This window comes from Pseudophryne corroboree, chromosome 1 (genome assembly GCF_028390025.1).
Source record: "Pseudophryne corroboree isolate aPseCor3 chromosome 1, aPseCor3.hap2, whole genome shotgun sequence".
Lineage (NCBI taxonomy): Eukaryota > Metazoa > Chordata > Amphibia > Anura > Myobatrachidae > Pseudophryne > Pseudophryne corroboree.
In genome coordinates this window covers 1,219,276,671-1,219,304,621 of record NC_086444.1, presented here as the reverse complement: position 1 = coordinate 1,219,304,621, position 27,951 = coordinate 1,219,276,671, and the positions used below count along the sequence as shown (strand labels likewise).

General features: G+C 40.3%; 1 protein-coding gene across 1 annotated transcript in view; it reads left to right on the top strand.

Annotated features, from left to right (window-relative positions):
* The first annotated feature begins 12,573 nt into the window (after nucleotides 1–12,573).
* The window catches only part of LOC135051994 (vomeronasal type-2 receptor 26-like), a 42,369-nt gene continuing 26,991 nt past the window's right edge, over nucleotides 12,574–27,951 (top strand). The window contains exons 1-2 of the mRNA XM_063957416.1: nucleotides 12,574–12,750; nucleotides 15,445–15,568. Coding sequence (XP_063813486.1) covers nucleotides 12,574–12,750; nucleotides 15,445–15,568 — 301 coding nt within the window. The remainder of the gene's footprint in view (nucleotides 12,751–15,444; nucleotides 15,569–27,951) is intronic.

Genomic DNA, 27,951 nt, shown 5'->3' with positions numbered 1-27,951 from the left:
CGCGCGGCTTACGGTGTGAATAGATGGTGTTGTGTAACCCTCCACCTTCCAACCTTAACTGTATACGAGGGTTAGGGTCGACATTAATCATATAGCTGTCGAGCATAGTCTGTATTGCTTCGTGTATTGCCCTCATAGCATCTACAAATGATATGATTCTATTCAAGTTGATAAAATGGAAATGATGTTGATTCTATTCAAGTTGATAAAACGGAAATAATTCAGATGCCCTGAAATTGGGGTGATTTCGTTCATACCTGGCTATGGTTTCTAAAAAAACAGGGTGCTTCGCCTCGTTATTACTATGCATTTCCTGACCAGCCAGTTCGGATGATGCTACGCGTTCATCACTGTCCATCTGTGATGGCCGTCTATCTATGTGTCGTGATGGTATGTTGTCATTCTGTTTATTAAATCTATGTGTGCCTTGTCGTGCCAGTCTAAGTTGTTTTTGTTTTCTTAAGTTTATTAATGTTCTTATGGCCCGTTTTACTTTTAAATTTCTGTTTGTATTTTTATGACCCCAATGCTCTACGCATTGCAATGCTGTTCAAACCGCACCCTGTCATGAATAGTCATGTCTGTGTTTTTTTACCGAATGGGTTGAACTCTAGTAAATCACAAGTCTCCCTAACTAGGTTGTTCCGTTCTATTGCGAGTTCCAGATAGCGTTTAAAGCATTTATTAAGCGCTCGCTGATCTCGTTTTCTGCTGTGTATTATTTATGCGAGTCGTGTTAACATCCCTGTGGATGTGTGGTTCATGTAAGTGACCTCTCTCCAAACTGCCCCTAACAGCGCATTATATTTAAATTCTGCTGCTTTACTCGCGCGCTCTGCCCTCGTGGGTTTGCCTGTAGTGCTTTGTCGACCAGCACCCGCAGCTGTTGAACCTACAACTGATGGACCGTCGTCAGCCTCAGCCATTGTGCTCTGACGCAATGGCCATTGTTGTTGTCTAACATCAATACTTAATGGAACGACAACAACATTGTCCATCGCTGCCGAACGCGACTCAACCACAGATGCTCTAACCCCTTTGTTTGGAACTTCTGAAATATTAACACACTCGTGACCATCCACAGCTTCTACGTCGGATATCTAAAACGACTGTGCGTCTTGAAGTAAATCATAACCAACATCTGTATTTATAACTGGATCAACCTGTGTGTCTGGATTTATAATGGGGTCAACCTGCATATCTGGAATTATAATGGGTTCAACCTGTGTGTCTGGAATTATAATGGGATCAACCTGTGTATATGGAATTATAATGGGATCATTCTGAGTGACTGATGTTATTATAATCCTATTTTTTTGTATGTTTGATCTTGTACTTTTTTGAGAGCCTATTGACCCTCTTACCTTTTACAATCTCTGAGTCAGCAGTTTTATCACTAACACAGTTCGATTGTTCATCATCATCATCATGTTTGGGCAACATCTTGAATTTGTTGCTGATGTTACAGCTAATTGGTGCATCTTGTAATGCAGTCAACCTCCTTCTTTTAGACTAGGTTTTGTCTGAATGATCCAATTTCCTCTTCACACCCGTTGTTTAGGTGTTTCATTCACCCAATGCGTTGTGCGCTGCACATCACTCACACGACTGTTTGGATTAATTTTACTGTACATATGATTCATTATCAAAGGCTTAGAACCAACTAGGCGTAAATGTCTGTTCGGCGGCTGTCTGCTTGTACGGGGCACTGCTTCTTCGATCATTTCATCATCCGATGTATTTATACAACAATATCCGTTCTGATCCATGTTATACAAGATTTTATTGAATGCTAAAATAACAAAAACATCAGAAATGTCAAATACTTTGCAACTTGCTGACTGTTAAAAAAGATATAATGTATATTATATTTATATTTATCGTTAACATATGTTTTTACATAATAATGCAGCTTGTAAAGATATTTTAATGACTCTATGATCAAATAAACCGTACATAAATACATACTGCCATTATTATTTTATCCGCTGCTGCGTCTTGAAATAATCTTAATGCTGTAAGACAAAAATTATAATAAATGTATTTTAAATATACATGAATAAAACATATACGCTAAATATCATATTTACACAAAACTTATGAATCACAAAAATATTGTATACTATATTTTAAATATGTTAAAACATCGAACATGCAATTTTACATCCGACAACACATCAATTACAAACCTGAATTCTCATAGCACTAGTGATAGATCTTGATTAATGCCCAGACATGCCTGGTCATGTCTGTTTGCACTATTAGTTCAACCATCGGTCACAAGAAAATTCCCGTACAACTTGTGTGAGCTCAATATGTTTTTGGGGATCTGTTTGCATGACATATTAAGAGATAACTTATCCGTGACAATGTGTACAGCTTTACAAATTCTCATAGCTGTAACAGACCTTAATTACCCTGCAGCTTTCTTGTCTGTTTGCGTGGCTCATTCAACTATATGTGAAAATACACAATCATAATAAATATACACAAGCCTTTAGTCAACTCTTAATTAAAACAAACAGCATGTTTGTGTGTACTGGTCAATAATGTATTACTCATCTGTAAATATACACAATCATAATAAAAATACACAAGTTTAAAGTCAACTCTTAAATAAAACAAACGGCTTGTCTGTGTGTACTGGTCAATAATGTATTACTTATATGTAACAATGTACACATCATAATAAAAATACACAGGCCTATAGTCTTCTCTTAATGCACACAGCTGTCTTGTCTGTGTGTTCTGGTCAATAATGGATTATTCATCTGTCACAAACCTCATAGCTTGAGATCACCTATCGATCACAGATTCCCATACTATTTGTGTGATACCACTATGTGTGCAAAAAAAATGCTAGATACGTTTAAGCCACATTGCCATTGTCGATTTATATGCAATACGCAGATCATGTTCCTGTTATAGTTTTTCCTGGCTGATTTATGTAATGTAAACGCATCTTGTTTTTGCAGCCATTCTTTAATATCGCCACATTTAAACACAGATTTATTTGACGCATACAATTTATCAACGCCGCTATAACTCCCTGGGTTTAATACGGTGTAATATGCTTTCTGCATATGATTTTTTCGGTTAGCTGAGCGTCGTAACACAATGCTTCTTTTGTCCGCAGGCATAGCAGCATACACTTTTATAGATATCACACTGGAATCCAATAAGCAGCATTCATAGCTTGCATGCTTATTTTATAAATCAATTGGAAATAACATTTACTGATGCAACTAAGAGTTAACAACACACAAATTGATTGGAAATAATATACAATGATGTAACATCTAAGATTTAATAAACAGGAGGCTTTTCAATGATGAAACAATGCTTATAACTCATTTGTAAGTTTATTTTATATAAAAACAACATCAGAAGGGAATGAACAGTGGGAGTGTCAGAGGTGTGGTTAAAGGAGTGGTTAGGGGCGTGTTTTGCATATTTAGGGGCGTGTCGACCTGTCAGATTGAGTTTGACAGAAAGTGGTGCTCTCTCTACTTGCCTGGTATATGGTTTCTATTTCTGATTGGGGCTTGCACCCCTCATGAGGGCACCTGAGCAAGTAAAATACAAGACCAGAGTGCCAGTGCAAATTGGCTTATATCTATCTATCTATCTATCTATCTATCTATCTATCTATCTATCTATCTATCTATATATACACTGCTCAACAAAATAAAGGGAACACTTAAATAACACATCCTAGATCTGAATGAATGAAATATTCTTGTTAAATACTTTGTACTTTACATAGTTGAATGTGCTGACAACAAAATCACACAAAAATGATCAATGGAAATCAAATTTATTAACCCATGGAGGTCTGGATTTGGACTCACCCTCAAAATTAAAGTGGAAAAACACACTACAGGCTGATCCAACTTTGATGTAATGTCCTTAAAACAAGTCAAAAAGAGGCTCAGTAGTGTATGTGGACTCCACATGCCTGTATCACCTCCCTACAACCCACACAAGTGGCTGAGGCAGTGCAGCTCATCCAGGATTGCACATCAATGCGAGTTGTGGCAAGAAGGTTTGCTGTGTCTGTTAGCGTAGTGTCCAGAGCATGGAGGCGCTACCAGGAGACAGGCCAGTACATTAGGAGATGTAAAGGAGGCCATAGGAGGGCAAAAACGCAGCAGCAGGACTGCTACCTTCACCTTTGTGCAAGGAGGAACAGGAGGAGCACTGTCATTGCCCTGCAAAATGACCTCCAGCAAGCCACAAATGTGCATGTGTCTACTCAAATGATCAGAAGCAGACTCCATGAGGGTGGTATGAGGGCCTGACATCCACAGGTGGGGGTTGTGCTTACAGCCCAACACCGTGCAGGACATTTGGCATTTGCCAGAGAACACCAAGATTGGCAAATTCGCCACTGGTGCCCTGTGCTCTTCACAGATGAAAGCAGGTTTTCACTGAGTACATATGACAGACGTGACAGAGTCTGGAGATGCCAAGGAGAACGTTCTGCTGCCTGCAACATCCTCCAGCATGACCAGTTTGGCAGTGAATCAGTAATGGTGTGGAGTGTCATTTCTTTGGGGGGCCGCACAGCCCTCCATGTGCTTGACAGAGGTAGCCTGACTTCCATTAGGTACCGAGATGAGATCCTCAGACTCCTTGTGAGACCATACGCTGGTGCGGTTGGCCCTGGGTTCCTCCTAATGCAAGACAATGCTAGACCTCATGTGGCTGGAGTGTGACAGCAGTTCCTGCAAGACAAAGGCATTGATGCTATGGATTGGCCAGCATGTTCCCCAGACCTGAATCCAATTGAGCACATCTGGGACATCATGTCTTGCTCCATCCACCAACGCCACATTGCACCACAGACTGTCCAGGAGTTGGCGGATGCTTTAGTCCAGGTCTGGGAGGACATCCCTCAGGAGACCATCCGCCACCTCATCAGGAGCATGCCCATGCATTGTAGGGAGGTCATACAGACACGTGGAGGCCACACACACTACTGAGCCTCATTTTGACTTGTTTTAAGGACATTACATCAGATTTGGATCAGCCTGTAGTGTGTTTTTCCACTTTCATTTTGAGGATGAATCCAAATCCAGAGCTCCATGGGTTGATAAATTTGATTTACACTGATAGTTTTTGTGTGATTTTGTTGTCAGCACATTCAACTATGTAAAGAACAAAGTATTTAATAAGAATATTTAATTCATTCAGATCTAGGATGTGTTATTTTAGTTTTCCCTTTATTTTTTTGAGCAGTGTATATATTATATATATATATATATATATATATATATATATTAGTGACATGTGTCACATAGACCAGATAAACTTCACCAGTTTCTTTATTTCTTTGTTAGGCAGGACATCACAGGGATCTTTCAGCACAGCAGTGCAGGTTTACATCCGTAAAAGTCCATAACAGTAAAGGATCATATTGGTACAGGAACAGTGGCCCTAATGTCCCCACACCCCCTCCTGGATGCTAATCACCATCAGAAGCCATTACCTACTGAACAAACACATTTCTAAAGGTAGCAGACAAGTTTTAGTAAGTAGCCCAGCTATGGCTTACAACAAACTCAGCCAAACTCATACTGGATTCCATCAGACCTGTTGCTGCTGCTCCAATCCTGCAAAATCCATTCTACATTAACCTCATGTGGAATCATGTTGTCCATTCCACAATATATATATTATATTATTGGATTCACCTGGCATCTAATCCATCTTGTTTCATTTTTTTTAAAAATTATTCATCTAGTGCAGCACCCCTGATGCCCAGATTGACTTTTTCCAAAGCAAAGGCCTTTACACCTTTTGGGAAGCTGTTGTGATGTCTCAAGAAATGTCTGGTGATGGGAGTGAGAATTTTTAGATTTGCCAGGTATCTGGAAGTAGTGCCAATGTGTTTAAAAAATTCCTCTCTTCATAGGTATTATAGTTTTTTCTATGCAAGTTTTTCCACATGGGCACTCAATTTGGTAGATGACTCATGTAGATGTGCGATTGATTTTATTTTTTATAGGCCATGTTTTTACATATTTACTTTATCCTTGAACCCTTTCCTGTTACATGGATCCTTATTGAGAGCTGAGAGCTGACTATGTGTCAATTTGTCACCTATGTTCTTTGATCTTCTGATTTGTACATGGTCTGGTAAAATCTGTGCCAGGTCTCTATCAGTTTTTAGTATACAGTATCTCAGTGTTTTTGGAATATGTTTTTTTGGGGGGAATCTTCCTTCAAAGTTTTTGCTTTAGGAGTAAGTAATGAATCTTTAGCATGGTTGGCAGTTTCTCGACTCACTTTCTGAATGGTGTTTTTTCTGTACCCTCTAGTTTACAATTTATCTGTCAGTTGTCTACACCTTTCTCGACAGACATTTGGATCAGAGCAGTTGTTTTATGGTACAAGTCCGTGGATAAATTCCCACCATTGATAGTCAAATCCAGGTAATGAATCTGGCTTTTACCTATCACAGGTGTTAATTTGAGATTTCATTGATTCAAATTCAATACTGAGATGAATTCCCAAAGCATATTGTTATCACCCTCCCAGATAATCAAGATATAGTCTCTATAACAAAGCCAAATTACCACATGTTCGGTATACTTGTAATCCTGCTCTCCAAAAACAATCTCCATTCCCACTTCCCCAAGTAGAAGTTAGCATATGTGGGGACACATGTGGTCCCCATCACTGTACCTCTTACCTAGAGGTATGAGGCTTCATTGCAGACAAACGGCCTAATTCAGACCTGATCGTAGGTGTGCTAAATTTAGCACATCCACAATAATTTTCTCAGACATGCGCGAGGACGCCAAGCACTGGGCTAGTCCACCTCGCATGTCTGGCTCTGCCACCTCCACATGGGTGCAAAAGCATCACACAGCAGTGATGTCTTTGCACTCAGTGAGTAGCTCCCTTCCTGTGCAGCTAGTGCACATCCTAGCAGACATGACATCATGCAGCCGCCGCGACCCACCCCAGTAATGGTCCGGGCATTGTCCGGACCGTGCCCCGCCAATGGCATTCTAAGGCCTTTTTTAAGAAGAATAATTTAATCCAGACTTAATGATTTATCTGAAAGATTAATCATTCTTAGGGAATACATTTGTTGGGAAGTCACTTTCGATATTTTTATTGTTCTCCGGGTTCTTTTGTACAGCCTCTCTTTTTCTTTTTTGCCTTCCCCCAATCCCATCCTGATCTTCTTTGGTTTTTGTCTATACCATCTTGTGTTTGTTTGGGTGTTTGCTCTTAAAAGCCTGATTAAAACTTTTATTTGGTAGAGGCATATTCTTACCCTCTCCCTCAGAAGATTCAACATCTGAAGTGGTGTAATTTAATGGGTTCTCAGGGGTCTATGGGGTCGTTTTCTGTCACCATATGAATACTTTATTGTGTGTAAGATCATTTTTGTATCTCTGTAGTAATATTCTTTTTGCATACATGTTAGACTTTTTGTATTTTTCATATGTCTGCTGAAACTTCTCCATACTATCAATTTTTTTAAAATTTTCTCACTATGTATAGATATCTCTGAATAATATTTGGTAAGCATCAGTTCATCATATCTGGAGAGTATATTTATAACTTCCCTGGTACATTGTGTTAAATGTTTCCCATCCTAGCTTTAGATAACCTGTAGCCAGCTAAAATGTAGGGGAATCCTTGGGATGAAATCACCCTCAGAATCATATAAAGTTTAAGATAGTTCTCAAATGTAGCCTTATTCCACCTTGTTTTAGTCTGCTTAAAAAGTAATAACTTGAGGGAAAACAAATCCTCAGACTAATCCATGTAATTCATCTTTTGTGTCTCAATATAGTTGCCAAAGACATTCTCCAAACCATTCCGTATTTTCTCTTTACAACTTCTTGACATACTGTAGACAAAATGTGGCAAATTCTCAATATGGAATCCAAGGGTTCAATACTTTTGTCCTGGAAAAAATAGTAAATTCCCAGCAGTAATAAATTGAATAGGTCTAAATTGGCCTGTGCTAAATAGAAAGAAAACTAATAAACGTTGCCATATACAGATGGGTCCTCTGTTATCTTGGCTGGCTGAGGCATTAATCATGATCGGGCATCCGCAGCGTACCTAGTCATAGGAAGGAACGCCTAGTCGTAGGGAGGTGCACAGAGCATTTGGCGTTACCTTTGGGTGTAATACCTGCGATCATCCACCAGATGTTACTTTTTAAAATCACCAATGCGCATGTGTGTGGTATCCATTAAAATACAATACTGAACTACAGTGTAAGAAGTACTTTACTGGTGCATCTCATTACACTTTAATATGCTACAGTATGTCATACAGTATATAACAGTATATAAAGTACAGACACAAATAGTATAGCATATACAGATGCAAACAAATGTGTTAAAGGTACAGTATGGTCTATTGATGTTAGGGATATGTGAGTGTCCAAATCCCATAGTATTAAGTATAATGGGGAGAGATAAAAGCTCCTCCCTAAGTTCCTGTAGGCCAAATGCTTAGTGTCTTTGTACAGTATTTTGTATTTGAGTACTAAATAGCATGAACAGCTTGTAACGTACAGCTGCAAGTGTTATCTTTCTAAGTATAATGGAGAGAGATAAAAGCTCCCCCCTAAGTTCCTGGATGCCAAATCACTGTGCTTAGCGTCTCCATACAGTATTTTGTATTTGAATACTAAATAGCACTAAGAATTTGTATTCTCAATTACTGCCGACAACAGCCAAACACTGCTGGGAAAGCATAGAATTCGGAAAAAAAGGAGCTTAATAGACCTGCTTTTTGCTTGCGTGTTCAGATAGTCATGCATGGATCAATGAGATCCGTGCATGCTTCTCTGTGGAAAAAGGTCTGAAATATATAAAAAATGGAAAAAAAATGTTTGCGTGGGGTCCTCCCTCGTAAGCATAACCAGCCTCGGGTTCTTTGAGCTGGTCCTGGTAGTTTAAATACTGGGAGAAAATTGACTGGGGTCCCCCTGCATTTATACAACCAGCAGAGGGCTCTTGAGCCGGCCCTGGTTCCAAAAATACAGGGGACAAAAGATGTAGAGGTCCCCCATATTTTTCAAACCTGCACCGGGCTCCACTAGCCGAGTAGATAATGCCACAGCCGGGGGACACATTTATGTAGGTCCCCGTGGTCGTGACATTACTGCCCCATCTAGACACCCCTGGTTGGGGTACCCTGGGGTAGTGGGGACCCCTTAAATCAAGGTGTCACCTCCTCCAGGCACCCAAGGGCCAGGGGTGAAGCACAAGGCTGTCCCCCCATCCCTGGGCAGTGTAAGGGGGCAGATAGCCTTTTTGTTTGTAAAAAAAGAATATTTTCTTTTGTTTTAGAACTACAAGTCCCAGCAAGCCTCCCCTGCTTGCTGGTACTTGGAGAATGCAAGTACCAGCATGCAGGGAAATAATGGGCCCACTGGTATCTGTAGTTCTACAACAAAAGAAATACCCAAATAAAAACAAGACACACACACCATGACAGTAGTTTTATTAAAACACACTTACACACTCATATATACTTACCTACATCCCACGCCGGGCAATCACGTCCCCTTCTCCTTGTAGAATCCAATACCTGTAAAAATGTAAAATATACTTACAAACAATCCAGTAAAGCTTGGCACTTTTCATTCCTGAAGTAATCAATGGCCTTGAAAAAAAAAAAAAAATTCTGGTCAATGCGACTAAAGGGGTTCCATGTTTACACATGGAACCCATTTCACCGAATATCGGGATGGGGGGACAGCCCAGGGATGGGGTGGACAGCATGAGGCTTCAATCCTGGCCCTTGGGTGCTTGGAGCAGGGGACCCCTTGATTTAAGGGGTCCCCACTCCCCCAGGGTACCCCGAACCCAGGTTGACTAGTTGGGGGGGGGGGGTAATGCCACGGCCGCAGGGACATACATAAACATGTCCCCCAGCTGTGGCATTATCTTCTCGGCTAGTGGAGCCCGGTGCAGGTTTGAAAAATATGGGGGACACCTATGTCTTTTGTCCCCCGTATTTTTGGAACCAGGGCCGGCCCAAGAGCCAGGTGCTGGTTGTCTAAATACAGGGGGACCCCAGTAAATTTTTCCCCAGTATTTAAACTACCAGGACCGGCTCAAAGAGCCCGAGGCTGGTTATGCTTAGGAGGGGGACCCCACGCAAAAAAATGTTTTTACATTTTTAACTATTTCTGACCCTTTTCCACAGAGAAGCATGCACGGAGCCATGCATGACTATCTGAACACACCAGCAAAAAGCAGGTCTATTTGAAAGCTATTTTTTAAACTAATTTTATGCTTTCCCTGCAGTGTTTGGCTATTGTCGGCAGTGATTGAGAATAAAAATTCTTAGTAAATAACCAAATTGTATAAAGTACAACACAGGTTCTCTAATGCCAATGATCTACAGTTAGTTGCATCAGAATACACTAATTTATATTTACTGGTATGTCTATGGGTGCTCATTACCGCTCTGTAATTTAGATAGTGGAGTCTCTCCTGAAGATTTACATTGATTTATGTGAAACCTGTGTGCACCCTTCCATTGAATGTATTACAATGGATTACAAAGGAAAAAAATAAATAAATAATAAAGTTAATGTCAGGAAAAAAAATATGGATTTGCAATTTGGGAATCGATCCTGGGACTCTCAGCATGGGAGGCAGGAGCCTTCACTGCTTGCCCACCCACATCGCTGCATGGAAGTTACACAAGTTCATGTGTAAAAGTAATGCAAGCAGCTATTCCTTCCCATTGGTGTTTGTTTATGCTGTTAGGGGACTCAGACACTCATATTGCAAGACACAGTATTTAGTGCACTGTACATACTTTTAAGTCAATGAGCTTCATTATTCCTTTCACACATTAGTTGTGTCTTCATACACAAGTGTTTTAACACGTTCGTTTGTGTCTGTATAAGCTTTTTTTTTTACTCTCTCCATCTGACCATAGGTCACCTTCTCTGTGTACACTATGCAGTACAGGACTGTATGTTAACATTACAGTCATCACTGACCATTTGCCAGAGCTTTTACTGTAGATCAATCCGCTGATATTCAAACTAAAGTACTGGATTAGTGGATCATTAGACACCCAGTGGTGGAGATGTGTATTGCATGCTCGTGACTCAATGCTTCTGTCCATGATTAAACTCAGCAACCTAAGCTATCACCTAGGCATGACTAAACATCTGTCTAGTTGCAGAAACAGCCAAGATAACAGAGGACCCATCTGTATATCAATGTGGGAAGGAAGGACAGAGTTCTATTGCACTAGTACTTACTTATATCTACCTTGGAGACCTTGGAAAATAGCGATCATATGGCCTAATTCAGACCTGATTGCTGGTACAAAAGTGATCACAGCCTGAACTCCTTTCTGGAGTATGCACGCCGCAGCGGCCGCACTGCATGTGCGCACCCAGAAAGACCCAGTGAGATGCAAAAGCATCTCACTGCTGCGATCGGGTCTGCCTGATTGACAGGCAGAGGTGGTCATGGTGCAGGAGGGGGTGTGCCAAAGTGTTAGAATGCTGTTGGTGGGGTGTGGTCTGGACAATGCAAGCATGACCGGGCTGTTTCGCGGGCGGCCCGTGGCAGGGTTGTGACATCACAAGCAGCCCTGTGACTCAAAATACGGCGGGTGGCCGCCTGCAACAGCATCTAGGCTGCACTGGTAGGGAGCTACAAGGTGGGTGCAAAAGCATCACCACAGTGCGATGCATTTGCACCCGTGCCATGGGGGGTAGGCGTCCCCCCGCATGTCAGAGAAACTAATCGTAGATGTGCTAAATTTAGCACATCTGCGATCAGGTGTGAATCACCCTCATAATATGATCAGATTTGATATTATGTTATTTCAAAAACATCATTATAAGGGTCAAACTAAGAATTTTATATTTAGAAAAGCTAATTTCATCATGTTGAAATTGGAATTAAAGGACATTGATTGGGAAATTCTGTTTCATGGTAAGAATATGGCTGAAATGTGGGATGCTTTTAAAATTTAGCTGGATGAGTACACTTATATGTTCATTCCCATGGGCAGCAAATCCAGGAGTATTAAATGAAAACCAATGTGGCTTAATAAAAAGGTTAAGGAATAAATGGATAAATAGAGGCGTGCTTTCAAAACTTTTAAATCCAACGGGAAGACGGGGTCATTCCAATACTACAAGGAATGTAAAAAAATATTTAGAAAAGAGATTCACTAAAATAGAAACCGAAAATCACCAGGGAGAGTAAAATAATCCCTAAAAAGTTCTTTTTAAGTATATAAATGGCAAAATGTTAAATAAGGAAAATATAGGACCATTAAAGGGGGAGTTGGGTGTCTTGATAAATGATGACAAAGATAGAGCAGATTTTTTGAACACATTTTTTTCATCCGTGTTTACTAGAGAGGACCAGTTGGTGGGAGTAGTGCACAACAGAAGCTGTGATAGCGTCCCGTTGCTAAGTACTTGATTAAATGAGGAAGCAATCCGGGAGAGATTAAGTAAAATTAAGATAACTACAGTATATCTCCAGGTCCAGATGGACTTCACCAAAGGTGATTAATAGGATCCAGCATGGTTTTGTGAGGGACATGTCATGTCAGACTAACTTAATTAGTTTCTTTGAGAAAGTGAGCGAAAATAATGATCAGTGTAAAGCAGTGGATGTGGTCTATTTAGATTTTGCAAAAGCATTTGACACAGTGCCACACATCAGACAGATCTTCAAATTAAGAGAGCTTGGTTTAGGAAATGATATATGTACTTGGGTAAGTAATTGACTGGATAAGAGTGAATAGTGAGTGGTGGTTAATGGGATTTTTTCCGACAGGGCACCAGTGCACAGTGGAATACCGCAAGGGTCTGTACACAAGCCATTACTGTTTAATATATTTATTAATGAACTAAGAGAAGTTCTGGAAAGTACAATGTACATTTTTGCAGATGATACTAAACTGTGTAGAATAACTAATTCAGACAAGGATGTTGAGTATCTACAGAATGGCCTATTGAAATTGGAAGATTGGGCAGATAATTAGAGAATGAGGTTCAATATAGAAAAACGGAAAGTTATGCACTTTAAGACTAAAAACAATCATGCAACCTACAAACTAAATGGGACAAATGTAAAGGAAAAGGTAGTTAAAAAATGTTTTGGGGTGCTCATTGATAATAGACTTAGAAGCAGTACCCAATGTCATAGCACAGCATCAAAAGTAAATAAGGTGTTTGCATACATAAAGCAGGAAATTGAGTCAAGGGATGAGAGTGTTATCCTGCCATTGTACAAATAATTGGTATGGCCACACATTGAATATTGTGTTCTGAACTGGGGACCGCTCCACAAAAAAGACATCTTGGAACTTGAAAGGGTTCAGAGATGAGCTACAAAATTGATAAAGGGGTTAGAGGCACTGGAGTATGAGGAAAGGCTTAATAGGTTAGATATGTTCACACTAGAAAAAAGGGCAGCTAAGAGGAGACATTATTAATATTTACAAATATATAAAGGGACAATATAAGGATCTATCAGGAGATTTGTTTTTTGCTAAATCTCTGCCCAGGACACGTGGACACTGTCTGAGGTTAGAGGAGAGAAAATGTCATACCCAATGAAGGAAATGGTTCTTCACATTAAGGGCAGTAAGGATTTGGAATTCACTGCCTGAGAAGGTAGTAATGGTGGATTCAATTAATATGTTTCAAAATGGATTAGATAAATTCCTAACAAAGAAATATCCAAGAATAGCATTTAAAGTAAGTGCATTTTAGAAAATGCATGATTTATAGTGTTAATTGGACATATTAACTTAACCTCATCTGGGTCAGTATAGTTAAACTAGTATTAAATATAGATAAGTGTAAGAATTATAAAAAAAGGTTGAACTAGATGGACATTTTATCTTTTTTTCAACCTCAATAACTATGTTACTATGTATGCTATAATTACCCCTGCAGTAAAGTTTATCTACCAATAGTGTAGGTCGAAGGGGATGCTGCCTCAGACTATTAATGATCAAATTTAATCCAAGGAAGAGAAGAATCTGAATATGGCGCACAGACAGACATTCATCTCTTCTTTGGTTTCATTTGAATCGCTAGGTAGGGCATTTTGATACTCATGTCATCTTTGTCAAGGCATGAGGATGAAATGACCACAGCAGGATTTATATCACTGTTGACCAATCAAAAACATCCAAAGAAGGTATTCCCTAATTCTAAATTTGAATCAACTACACTTATTAATTCATAATCTCCCATAGGAATACATAGGGACTTCTTAAGGTTTGTTAGCAAACCAAGAAAGTTAGCAATTGGGCAAAACCAAGCTGAAGTGCAGGTGGGACAGATGTAACATGTGCAGAGAGATTTGGGTGGGATGTGTTCAAAATTAAATCTAATTTGCAGTGTAGACATTACGCAGCCAGTATTTACCATGCACAGAAACAATATGACCCACCCAAATCGAAATCTCTCTGCACATGTTACATCTACCCCACTTGCACTGCAACATGGTTTTGCCCAATTGCTAACTTTTCTTTTTTGCTAACAAACCTGAATAACCCCCACAATGTGGCCCTTTCCAGTGAATCCTTTCCGCATCCTAAATAACACACTATAGAAAAATTTCCACCAGAACCTCTGACTTTGGCACATATGATCCGAAACTGACATGGGACACCATTAATAGTGATCTGTTCAATTTTATTTCTAAACTTTTTCAATGATGTTTGTGTTTTCTATTGCAATATTTTAAATATTTATATGACATTATAGAACCCAGAGAGGCCCCAACTTCATTGCATGTAGGCACTTGTAGTTCTGTAATGCAGTCCATTGCAACCATTGTAGGGCAATTAAATTAGCCCCCCCACCCCCCCAAAACATAGGCTTTTCAACTAGCCATTATTTTGCACCCAAATTTTTTTACATTTTCAGGTGAAATTACATTGGTTCCATTACAAGTACACTCGTTATTGCAGCTGCAATTGCAAGAATGGGCTATTATTAAGGGATTTTTTGATGAACCTACCGAGATCCCCCCAAAATCCCCAATAATAGCTGCCGGCGGGGCTAGTTGAATAACCCTGGGGGATCAATAATCCGGCAGTAAATTGTTGCAGCTAATTGAATTCCCCCATAGTATCACCACCCGTAGTATCTGTACATCAAAGAGCTAATTATACTTTAGTGCACCATTCATAATGCCACAATCACACTCCCCAGGTATATTCTCTACACACAAAAAATCAAAATGTGTTTCTTCCATAATCTGTCACCTTCTCTATAACACCGCCCTCACTTATACAGCATCTGTGTCCTGAAGTGCTATCTGCCATTACTGAGATGATGCTTTGTATGTGATCAGGCCATGCCCAGAAGATAACAATGGCCACAAGTATAGAAATACAAATGTAATCAGCTCATATACTGGGAACAGTTTTAATATTTTTCATTCCCAGGTTCCACAAGGCTTGTGTACTGCAGTCTGTCGTCCAGGAACCAGACGGGCCCTGAGGAAAGGATCCCACACCTGCTGCTATGACTGTATCCCATGCTCAGAGGGGGAGATATCCAATGTGTCTGGTACTTATCTTATATGTCTTCATGTTACATTCCTGCAGCCCTGTGTCCATGTGTGGAGAGTGGTAGAGATGATACATATCACAGATTTGGTCATTAATTGACCTTCAAATTTAGCAAAAAGAATACATTTTTCTTATAATGACAGAAAATAATTGGAAGAATTAATTGGCACATCTTTATATTTAATGTCTATAAATGTCCATAATCATTTGTCATTATATGTAAACACTGCCATAAGATCTGCTACATAGATACATCACTATGATAAAGTGTAATAGACAAGGTTATTGCCCGTGCCATAAACATATGTGGCCTGATGCAGAGTCACAGATGTGGTTCTAAGAGTGTCAAATCTCTGACTGCTGTGAATAAGTAAATATGAATATTCTCCCCAGTATCTGACACACTTAGGGCCTGATTCTGTGTTGGATGCTGTAGCGTCCGTGTATGGCTCTTTTGACGGTTTTGCTTATTTGACTTTGGGCCTAATTCACGCTTTATGTTATAGCCATTGTTTATGCAAGTGAGAAATTATCATCAGACAGCGCAAGTGCTGCAGGTGCAATGCGCATGTGCCAAGATGCCAGTGCAATACCGCTCGCAATGAGGATTTCATGGGAAAGTGATTGACTGGAATTAATGGAGCGATCTCCTGCTGTGATAAGATGCAGCCTGGCATGCCATGCAGCAAATGTGAACATGGCTACATCTGTACATAGTCATACACATAGATATATTGTCATTATACACACAAGTAATTCTATAAGACCACTAGAGCCATACTAAAGAGGTCTTCTACCTATAACAACCAATAATTGTTCCCTTAGAGTTACACACACTCACTGGTACTTTGGATGCCACCAGGTCTTAAACTCTGGACAGTAGGGGCTTATCTAATCAGCAGGTTATCACAGGAGATAAGCTGGAGCAGATAGATACTGGATATTATAGATAAGGACAGTGGCAATGACAAGAGTATTATAGCAGCTGGTGTTACCACAGAGCAGGACTGAGGCAATGATAGTAATGTGTAATGAGATAGGAATGTCTACAGGGCAGCAGCAGGTGTAATATGATGATAGATGCAGCAGGGCTGAACAACCACTGGATAGATCTGAACCAATATCAGCTGACAGATGGGATTGTAGCAGTGCAGGAGTTACCAGTCTTCAAATGCAGGGAGAATCTGTGATAGGTGACAGGACTTGCAGGAAGGAATAATAGTAATGCAGGGGTGAAGCAGAGTTTCAAGTTTAAGGCTGGATGATTTGGGTATGACAGACAAGATGAGGTGCAATAGGTAAAGCCAAGGCACACACCACAATTGCAGACCAGGATTAAAGGAGCACAGAAACAGGACCAGATAGCAAGACACCTACAGTAAGCATGGAGCTATTACTGGCAGGGGTGTGTGGGACTGACTGCCTTTTAACAGAAAAGACACCCAATCAGTCCAGCTGGTAGGCAACAGCCGGAACTAGGAACCACTGCGGCCACCTGAAGTCCCAGTTGCCTAGAAATCACTGGGGCAGTGCAGTAGGCAGAATTCAGCATCCAGGTCACCTAGCAATGACAGTTACACATTTATACACAGTGCCACAGACAGTCATACACATAGTCTATATATATATATTTATATATATTTACAGTATGTATAAAGGAAGTCAGAATTCCACACTATCGACTTCTTATACAATATTTAATGCTGTGGTCCATGGAATAACATCCATAATATATCTACAGGAGGTGAGTCATGTATATTGATCCCCAGGGCACTCACAAGACTTGGTAATCAATTCACCTTAGCTTTATTTCTTAATAAGTGTAATCCATAATTCAATGTCAGTGTTCGTTGTTAAAGTTTCAGTCCGATAACAGACCTATCTCTAGACATGAAACTCATTTGCATCTGTTAGCTTAAAAGGCAGACATACTGTAAAGTAAGACACAATATACTACATCAGGGCAGCAATATACTCTCCTGCTGAAATCCAAACAAAATGCCATAAATCCCAGTTTGTGTTCCAGTTTAAGAAACACACTCAAACAATAGGATCAATCTATCCACACAAATGTCCACCGCCATAAATATATGTCAGTAGGGACTCACATTAATCCAGCTATCCAGCTATCCACAGTTATCAGGTGTCAAATCACATGCAGACTGGTTTCTTCCACATTGGCGCTAAGCATCGGATGTCACAGAGTTTTAAATCAAGTTTTATTACCGCTGCTGTGTCTGTCCTGACTGATAATGAGGCCTGCATCACACTGCATCCACACATCATTCCCGGCTGCCACTGAGGTCCACTCACGCTGTCTCTGCACAGTGCTCTTAGCAGCTTGTAGCTGACTCTGGGTGTGGCTTTCTGCAGCTCTCTGCTCCCTCTATGCTCCCTCAGCATGCTGGCACTCTGGCCTCATGCTAGAGTTTCATCTAAAACCAGAGTATGGGTGCAGTCATGTTGGATTCCATCACCTGCTCATTTCCAGCCACTCTGAGTGCTGCTTCCGTTAGCTTAATGCAGCATTCAATGAGGGAATATTATTTCCTATAAGGGGAGCTTTCTGGACATTTAAAAGTTTCCAGTACAATGTTGTTTACCATGAGGTTACAGCTCTGTGCTGAACTACCTGATACTCTGTGTCCATACAGTACCAGTCCATCCAAATCCAGTTCCAATCTTGTTACTATTAGTGTCTGCTATACTGCAGTTCTCCAATTCAAGTCTGGTCCTACAGAAACTCTGTTCTATTAACACCTGCCTGGTTTCAGTCCATTTGCAATTCCTGTTCCAGACCAGTCACCTATTTGGTTCCCGTCAAGTCACCTATCCGGTTCCATTCCGGTCACCAATCTGTTTTCAGCCCTGTCATCTATCTGGTTCCAGTCCGGTTACAAATCCAGTTCCAGCCCGGTCTAGTTACCAATCCAGTTCTAGCATGGCTCACATCCAGTTCCAGCCTGAATCATCTATCCAGTCTCCCCTGTCTTCAACACAAGTCAGATTGTCAAGCCACATTCAATTCCAGTCTAATAAAGTTATATACTTTTATTGTTTTTTTGTGCCTTTGGGCCAGCCACTGCTAAAACACCAATGACTCTTCTCTAGTCCACTTGCTAGCAGTTCCTATTGCCATTACTAGCCTCCTAATTCCATGATTATGAGCTGGATCAAGCCTCTACACTTCCTCCATGCTCCATAATTTTCAGCTCCACCCACATCTATCTAAGTCAGACCCAACCCTTAACATAGTTGGTGTAAGCATTATCCAACTGAATTCTACTTAGGGACTAAAATGAACTGCGCATACGCTCAGGCATAAATTAGAGAGAAGATCCAGAGCGGTTGCCAAGCAATCAATTTCCTATCAGCTCATTACTATAGAATAGAATCCAGTAATTAAACAATTCATAAATTAGCTCATCTCTACTATCAAAAAATGTGGACCATATTGGCCCCATATTATAGGTATTAAATAAAAAAAAGACCCGGTCAGGTGATGCATGTTAATTCAACATGTTCTTGTACATTACTAAGGGCATATTATTAAAATATGGCATTCTTTCACTGGTAATAGCGTTAAGTAATTCACGCATACAATGCCATCATAAGAATAGAGCACATATTATACACATATACAAAAAACACAAAAAACTTATTCAGAACTCTTAAAATATAACTTTAAATAATAGATACAGTACCACTGGATCATAAAAAAGTGGACACTGCAAAAAAAGAGCAGCAAATTATGGAGTCTAATGTAACACTGGAACCACTAATGTACAACATACCAAAAATGGATAAGATATAAACTTCCACAATACATTTTGAAATTGAATATAGCGAAAAATATATAGAACAGAAAATAATTGAATATAGAGTAAACTATATAGAAACATTTGAGAGTAAAGAAATAAAAATGATAATAAGAACAAAAAATAATAAAAAACAGAGCAAAATGATAAAAAAATAATTTAAATATACCTACATATATACATTTATATACATATACACATACACATATGTATAGATGCACAGACATGCACACACACAGTTACACACATACACCTACAAAGACACATGATACCCACATTCATAAGCATAAATACATACATATATCAGAAAAAACATCACCAAGAGAACAAAAAGGATCAAAAGTCGAAATGAAAATAGCCAAAATAAAATAAAAATAAGAAATAAACAAACAAAAATGTAATGAATGCGAGGTCAGTATATTCAGGGCTGAATAAAGTAATACTAATAAGGGATTGTATTCATTAAGCCCTCTAGGCGTGACAATGTCTAAGTGGCTGAACCATTGATTTTCTCTTTGATGTCATTTAACCACCCAGTCTTTTTAATGTTCTAGGATAGGTTTCCAGTCAATTATCCTACACTGTATACAAAAAGGCTAAAGAAGTGGTTGTTGAGTTGGGTGCACTATGTCAATTTTGTTGAACTGATTATCAAAGTTAAAACGTAGCTTTTATTGCTTCTATTAATATTCAGAGGGTCCTTGTCATAGGACACATACAGCAAAATATAGAGGTTAAAAATATGACATATACAAACACATACGTGGTGAAGAAAAGAAAGTTGAGTGAGATAGATTCTAAAAAGTGGGGTCACCACAATGACTCCTGCAACTAGTATAATTGATTTATGTGTGAAACATGAACCACTCAGGACAACAACTAGATAGGGTATGAACGTTCCTGGTTATACTTGATGAATGTCTGTCATCTTAACCCAGCTTTCTTATATTTACTGCATCTAGTGTGGAGATACAGTGGGGTCTATACAAACTGTGTGTTTCCTGATGTATTAACTATAGATAATTTCTGACCACTGTAAATGTAAGTGCTTGTCAGATGCTCACTCAGTATTCATATGAGGAGCACTTTCTCCTAGCTAGAGATTGAAATTTAAGGCTATTTCCTATTGTGGGTACATATTGTATCCACTTCAATCCACACTTGTTATAGGATGTTGCCAAATGTCCTTAGACTATATTGCATAAAAGCAACATTTGTTGCAATGCAAGTGCACAGAATAGAATAAAGGTTTGTAATATGCAACTGCACTGATATATCGAGTTTTACAGTAGTCCTTGATGACTGGGATTTTTTTGGGGGCTATCAGTGTGCGGTACACTATTATCTTTGTGGGTCACACCTATGCATCATTATTGTGAAAGCTAATTGCTTGCATTACATGTGTGTACCCCTCTGTTGCCTTTGTGGGTCAGATATATAAAACCTTTTGAGAGGCTGATCAGTTGTATTATAGGAATAATTAGTGTATGCACTTTATGATAGTGCCCTCTAAAGAGATCGTGTGCGTTAATGCATAGCAATATTGCGGCTGTATTCTAATCTATATATGACATAAGTATCCCTATTGATTCAACTGCCGCTGGCTATGCTGACCACTGAGCTGTGGTGTGGCTTGAATCAAAAGTCTACTGTCTGGTTTCTGATCCCTATAGTTGGGTTCTGAATAGTGCAGTTGTTACTGAGCACGGATGAGACGTATCTGCAGGAAGTGCTGTGCTGTGCTAAGTTGTTATTAACAATGCTACCTTGTTACAGTATCTAATCAGGTAATGAGGTTCTCCCCCACAGGTATACTTTGAGTCAGACCAGTAATCACTTCCGTTCTCACATTTGCAATTTGTTGCTAAGGAAAACTTAAATGTATCTATAAATTTGTATCTACTTTTCCTGCATTTATACTGATGAATTGAATTCTATATATTCTATATAACAAGTGTGCTGTTTTATCGAATAGTGACTGGTTCCTCTAATGCCTAAAGGACCCTAGGTAGTCCTGTAGGCTGTTGTCTGGAGTGGTAATCAAACTGTTTCCTAACCTCCCACACCCAGCTTGCTCTGCAGATCCTAAGTGCTATAACTGCTTTCAAATCGGTGCTGGTGCGGGTAGGTTTATAAGTATCTAATACACATAATATACAATATTGCTTTGAATTTTCAAGGAGTGTGGTGGCCCACTAGAGAGCCGACATGCATGTTTCGCTGTACGGGCAGCTTTAACGAGGCTGGACCCGATTGTCTCCCGCAGACGTAATTTACATGATAGGTGTGACCAATCGTCTCAGTGGATACGGTCACATGTTTGGCTCGACCCATCCCCATGGACACTCTGTATATCTGGGACTGATTGCGGGAACCTGTAGATTATCAAGTGTGCAGATGTATCTCTCTCTCTCTTCCCCTAATTATCCTACACTTCAAGGAGCCACCTGATGATTATTTTCAAGAAGGTGTCTGGCCACTGGTATGGAACACACAAATCTGAATTGCAGGTCTAATGCTGGTCCTATAATTCACTATTATTTTATGAAAAACATGAGTAGTGAGTCCAAAGTAGTACAAACTACATGTAGTTATCAAGATTTAAATGACATGATCCATCAAATAGTGTAGGCAATATTGGCTTTTAATCTGCTTTACTGAGTGAGGATGTGGAAAATAGGGGCTCTGTATCAAACTCCTACAAATAACACAGTACCTGCAGCTCACACATCCTTGTTTCTGCTGAAATAACCAGTACACACTCATGGGGTCATTGCTGGTCTGAGCAACAGCTGTTTTAAGCTTGAACCTCTTTTAAAGACCATCATTGGTAAAATCAACATGATGATGGTTTCTTAGTCATAGTAATTTCTTCAGTGGGAGTGTAAAATGTCTCATTTCCTATCATTTCCATATAATCAGTTTAGTATAATCTCATTCCAGGAACCTCTCACTCATTTCCCTTAATTGTGTCTCTGCCACTTTTGAAACAGAGTTATTATGGACAAAACACTGGGGTTGAGTATACGCACTTAATTCCTGTCCCATTCCCTTAGTTGGAGATATGTTATGGAATAGAGGGGTAGGAGTAGTCCCAATATCTGTAGAAACCAAATACCTTAATATTTACACTGGATAAAGTCAAGTATATGAAAAAGGGTTGGTGGTGCTCCCCTGAGTCAGATGTACATAATGTAGATATAGAGACAAGGAAGACTATTTTTGGGGAACAGACTTACTTAAAGAATAAGATATACTTGTATGAGAATTTTGGCTTTTAGTCTAAACTGTAGCTTTTAATATATTATTAAGTTAAAATGAAAAGAGATAGATACCCTGAATAAAGTAATAAGCGCCTGGTGCAATAAATATAATATTAGTGTACATACATTGAATCTTTTATACTGATATAATTCAACACTTTTATTCATATCACACTGTATGGGATCTCCTACAGTGTGGCACAAATAAAAGTGTTGAATTATATCAGTATAAAAGTATCACACATACATACATACATACATACATACATACATACATACATACATACACACATACATACTTACATACATACATACATACATACACACACACATACTTACATACATACATACATAATATGTGTGGTTTTAAGTCTCACCACAAAAATTGTTATATACAGTATTTATTTTTGTATTCAATGTTTATATGCAAAATTTATATCTATAGCATTAGAAGCATATTCATTTATTTGGGGTTTCTATCTCTATTCATTTTAATGTAATAATACAGTAATAGCTACGTTTTAGAGGAATAGCCACAATGCACATACAAGTACTGTACTTCTGATTCTTTAACGAAGAGTGCCCCCCCCAAAAATGGAGTTATTATGTCAGAAACTGGGATTTGGGGAGACAAATTTTCATAGCCAGTGGAAGATAGCTCTGTGCTTGTAGCACAGTATAGTGATGAGCGGGTTCGGATCCTCGGAATCCGAACCCCCCCGAACTTCACCCTTTTTTACACGGTTCCGAGCAGACTCGGATCCTCCCGCCTTGCTCGTTTAATCCGAGCGCGCCCAAACGTCATCATCCCGCTGTCAGATTCTCACGAGATTCGGATTCTAAATAAGGAGCCGCGCGTCGCCGCCATTTTTCACTCGTGCATTGGAAATTATAGTGAGAGGACATGGCTGGCGTCCTCTCACTTTGTTTCAGGGGGCTGCAAATATCTTTATTCTGGGGACCAGCAGTATTATATAGGAGGAATACAGTGCAGAGTTTTTCTGACCAGTGACCACCAGTATTATATGTTCTCTGCCTGAAAAACGCTCCATATCTGTGCTCAGTGTGCTGCATATATCTGTGCTCACACTGCTTTATTGTGGGGACTGGGGACCACCAGTATTATATAGGAGGAGTACAGTGCAGAGTTTTGCTGACCAGTGACCACCAATATTATACATTTTCTGCCAGAAAAATGCTCCATATATGAGCTCAGTGTGCTGCATATATCTGTGCTCACACTGCTTTATTGTGGGGACTGGGGACCACCAGTATATTATATAGGAGGAGTACAGTGCAGAGTTTTGCTGACCAGTGACCACCAGTATTATACGTTCTCTCCTCTGCCTGAAAAATGCTCCATATCTGTGCTCAGTTTGCTGCATATATCTGTGCTCACAATGCTTTATTGTTGGGACTGGGGACCACCAGTATATTATATAGGAGGCGTACAGTGCAGAGTTTTGCTGACCAGTGACCACCAGTATTATACGTTCTCTCCTCTGCCTGAAAAATGCTCCATATCTGTGCTCAGTGTGCTGCATATATCTGTGCTCACACTGCTTTATTGTGGGGACTGGGGACCACCAATATATTATATAGGAGTAGTATAGTGCAGAGTTTTGCTGACCAGTGACCACAAGTATTATATTTTCTCTCCTCTGCCTGAAAAATGCTCCATATCTGTGCTCAGTGTGCTTCATATATCTGTGCTCACACTGCTTTATTGTGGGGACATGGGACCACCAGTATATTATATAGGAGGAGTACAGTGCAGAGTTTTGCTGACAAGTGACCACCAACATTATACGTTCTCACCTTTGCCTGAAAAACGCTCTATATCTGTGCTCAGTTTGCTGCATATATCTGTACTCACACTGCTTTATTGTTGGGACTGGGGACCACCAGTATTATATAGGAGGAGTACAGTGCAGAGTTTTGCTGACCAGTGACCACCAATATTATACATTTTCTGCCAGAAAAATGCTCCATATCTGTGCTCAGTGTGCTGCATATATCTGTGCGCACACTGCTTTATTGTGGGGACTGGGGACCACCAGTATATTATATAGGAGGAGTATAGTGCAGAGTTTTGTTGACCAGTAACCACCAGTATTATACATTCTCTCCTCTGCCTGAAAAATGCTCCATATCTGTGCTCAGTTTGCTGCATATATCTGTGCTCACAATGCTTTATTGTTGGGACTGGGGACCACCAGTATATTATATAGGAGTAGTATAGTGCAGAGTTTTGCTGACCAGTACCACAAGTATTATATTTTCTCTCCTCTGCCTGAAAAATGCTCCATATCTGTGCTCAGTGTGCTTCATATATCTGTGCTCACACTGCTTTATTGTGGGGACTTGGGACCACCAGTATATTATATAGGAGGAGTACAGTGCAGAGTTTTGATGACCAGTGACCACCAACATTATATGTTCTCACCTTTGCCTGAAAAACGCTCTATATCTGTGCTCAGTTTGCTGCATATATCTGTACTCACACTGCTTTATTGTGGGGACTGGGGACCACCAGTATATTATATAGGAGGAGTATAGTGCAGAGTTTTGTTGACCAGTAACCACCAGTATTATACATTCTCTCCTCTGCCTGAAAAATGCTCCATATCTGTGCTCAGTGTGCTGCATATATTTGTGCTCACACTGCTTTATTGTTGGGACTGGGGACCACCAGTATATTATATAGGAGGAGTACAGTGCAGAGTTTTGCTGACCAGTGACCACCAGTATTATACGTTCTCTCTTCTGCCTGAAAAACGCTCCATATCTGTGCTCAGTTTGCTGCATATATCTGTACTCACACTGCTTTATTGTGGGGACTGGGGACCACCAGTATATTATATAGGAGGAGTATAGTGCAGAGTTTTGTTGACCAGTAACCACCAGTATTATACATTCTCTCCTCTGCCTGAAAAATGCTCCATATCTGTGCTCAGTGTGCTGCATATATCTGTGCTCACACTGCTTTATTGTTGGGACTGGGGACCACCAGTATATTATATAGGAGGAGTACAGTGCAGAGTTTTGCTGACCAGTGACCACCAACATTATACGTTCTCACCTTTGCCTGAAAAACGCTCTATATCTGTGCTCAGTTTGCTGCATATATCTGTACTCACACTGCTTTATTGTGGGGACTGGGGACCACCAGTATATTATATAGGAGTAGTATAGTGCAGAGTTTTGTTGACCAGTAACCACCAGTATTATACATTCTCTCCTCTGCCTGAAAAATGCTCCATATCTGTGCTCAGTGTGCTGCATATATCTGTGCTCACACTGCTTTATTGTGGGGACTGGGGACCACCAGTATATTATGTAGGAGGAGTCCAGTGCAGAGTTTTGCTGACTAGTGACCACCAGTATTATACGTTGATTTATTACTGGCATATAATTCCACACATAAAAAAATGGAGAACAAAAATGTGGAGGGTAAAATATGGAAAGATCAAGATCCACTTCCACCTCGTGCTGAAGCTGCTGCCACTAGTCATGGCCGAGATGATGAAATGCCATCAATGTCGTCTGCCAAGGCTGATGCACAATGTCATAGTAGAGAGCATGTAAAATCCCAAAAAATAAAGCTCAGTAAAATGACCCAAAAATCTAAATCAAAATCGTCTGAGGAGAAGCGTAAACTTGCCAATGTGTCATTAACGACACGGAGTGGCAAGGAACGGCTGAGGCCCTGTCCTATGTTCAAGGCTAGTGGTTCAGCTTCACCTGAGGATGGAAGCAGTCATCCTCCTGCTAGAAAACTTAAAAGAGTTAAGATGGCAAAAGCACAGCAAAGAACTGTGCATTCTTCTAAATCACAAATCCCCAAGGAGAGTCCAATTGTGTCGGTTGCGATGCCTGACCTTCCCAACACTGGACGGGAAGAGGTTGCACCTTCCACCATTTGCACGTCCCCTGCAAGTGCTGGAAGGAGCACCCACAGTCCAGTTCCTGATAGTCACATTGAAGATGTAACTGTTGAAGTACACCAGAATGAGGATATGGGTGTTGCTGGCGCTGGGGAGGAAATAGACAAGGATAATTCTGATGGTGAGGTGGTTTGTTTAAGTCAGACACCCAGGGAGACACCTGTTGTCCGTGGGACAAATATGGCCATTGACATGTCTGGTCAAATTACATTAAAAAAACACCTCTTCGGTGTGGAATTATTTTAACAGAAATGCGGACAACAAGTGTCAAGCCGTGTGCCGCCTTTGTCAAGCTGTAATAAGTAGGGGTAAGGACGTTAACCACCTCGGAACATCCTCCCTTATACGTCACCTGGAGCGAATTCATCAAACGTCATTGACAAGTTCAAAAACTTTAGGTGACAGCGCATGCAGTCCACTGCCAACTAAATCCCTTCCTCTTGTAACCAAGCTCCTGCAAACCACACCAACAACTCCCTCAGTGTCGATTTCCCCCTTACACAGGAAAGCCAATAGTCCTGCAGGCCATGTCACTGTCAAGTCTGATGAGTCCTCTCCTGCCTGGGATTCCTCCGATGCATCCTTGAGTGGAACGCCTACTGCTGCTGGCGCTGCTGTTGTTGCTGCTGGGAGTCGATCATCATCTCAGAGGGGAGGTCGGAAGACCACTTGTACTACTTCCAGTAAGCAATTGACTGTCCAACAGTCCTTTGCGAGGAAGATGAAATATCACAGCAGTCATCCTGCTGCAAAACGGATAACTCAGGCATTGGCTGCCTCGGTGGTGAGAAACGTGTTTCCGGTATCCACCGTTAATTCACAGGCAAGTAGAGACTTGATTGAGGTACTGTGTCCCCGGTACCAAATACCATTTAGGTTCCATTTCTTTAGGCAGGTGATACCGAAAATGTACACAGACCTTAGAAAAAGAGTCACCAGTGTCCTAAAAAATGCAGTTGTACCCAATGTCCACTTAACCACGGACATGTGGACAAGTGGAGCAGGGCAGACTCAGGACTATTTGAGTGTGACATCCCACTGGGTAGATGTATTGCCTCCCACAGCAAGAACAGCAGCGGCGGCACCAGTAGCAGCATCGCACAAATGCCAACTCGTTCCTAGGCAGGCTACACTTTGTATCACCGCTTTCCATAAGAGGCACACAGCTGACAACCTCTTACGGAAACTGAGGAACATCAACGCAGAATTGCTTAACCCAATTGGACTCTCCTGGGGATTTGTGACATCAGACAACGCCACCAATATTGTGCGTGAATTACATGTGGGCAAATTCCAGCACTTCCCATGTTTTGCACATACATTGAATTTGGTGGTGCAGAATTATTTAAAAAC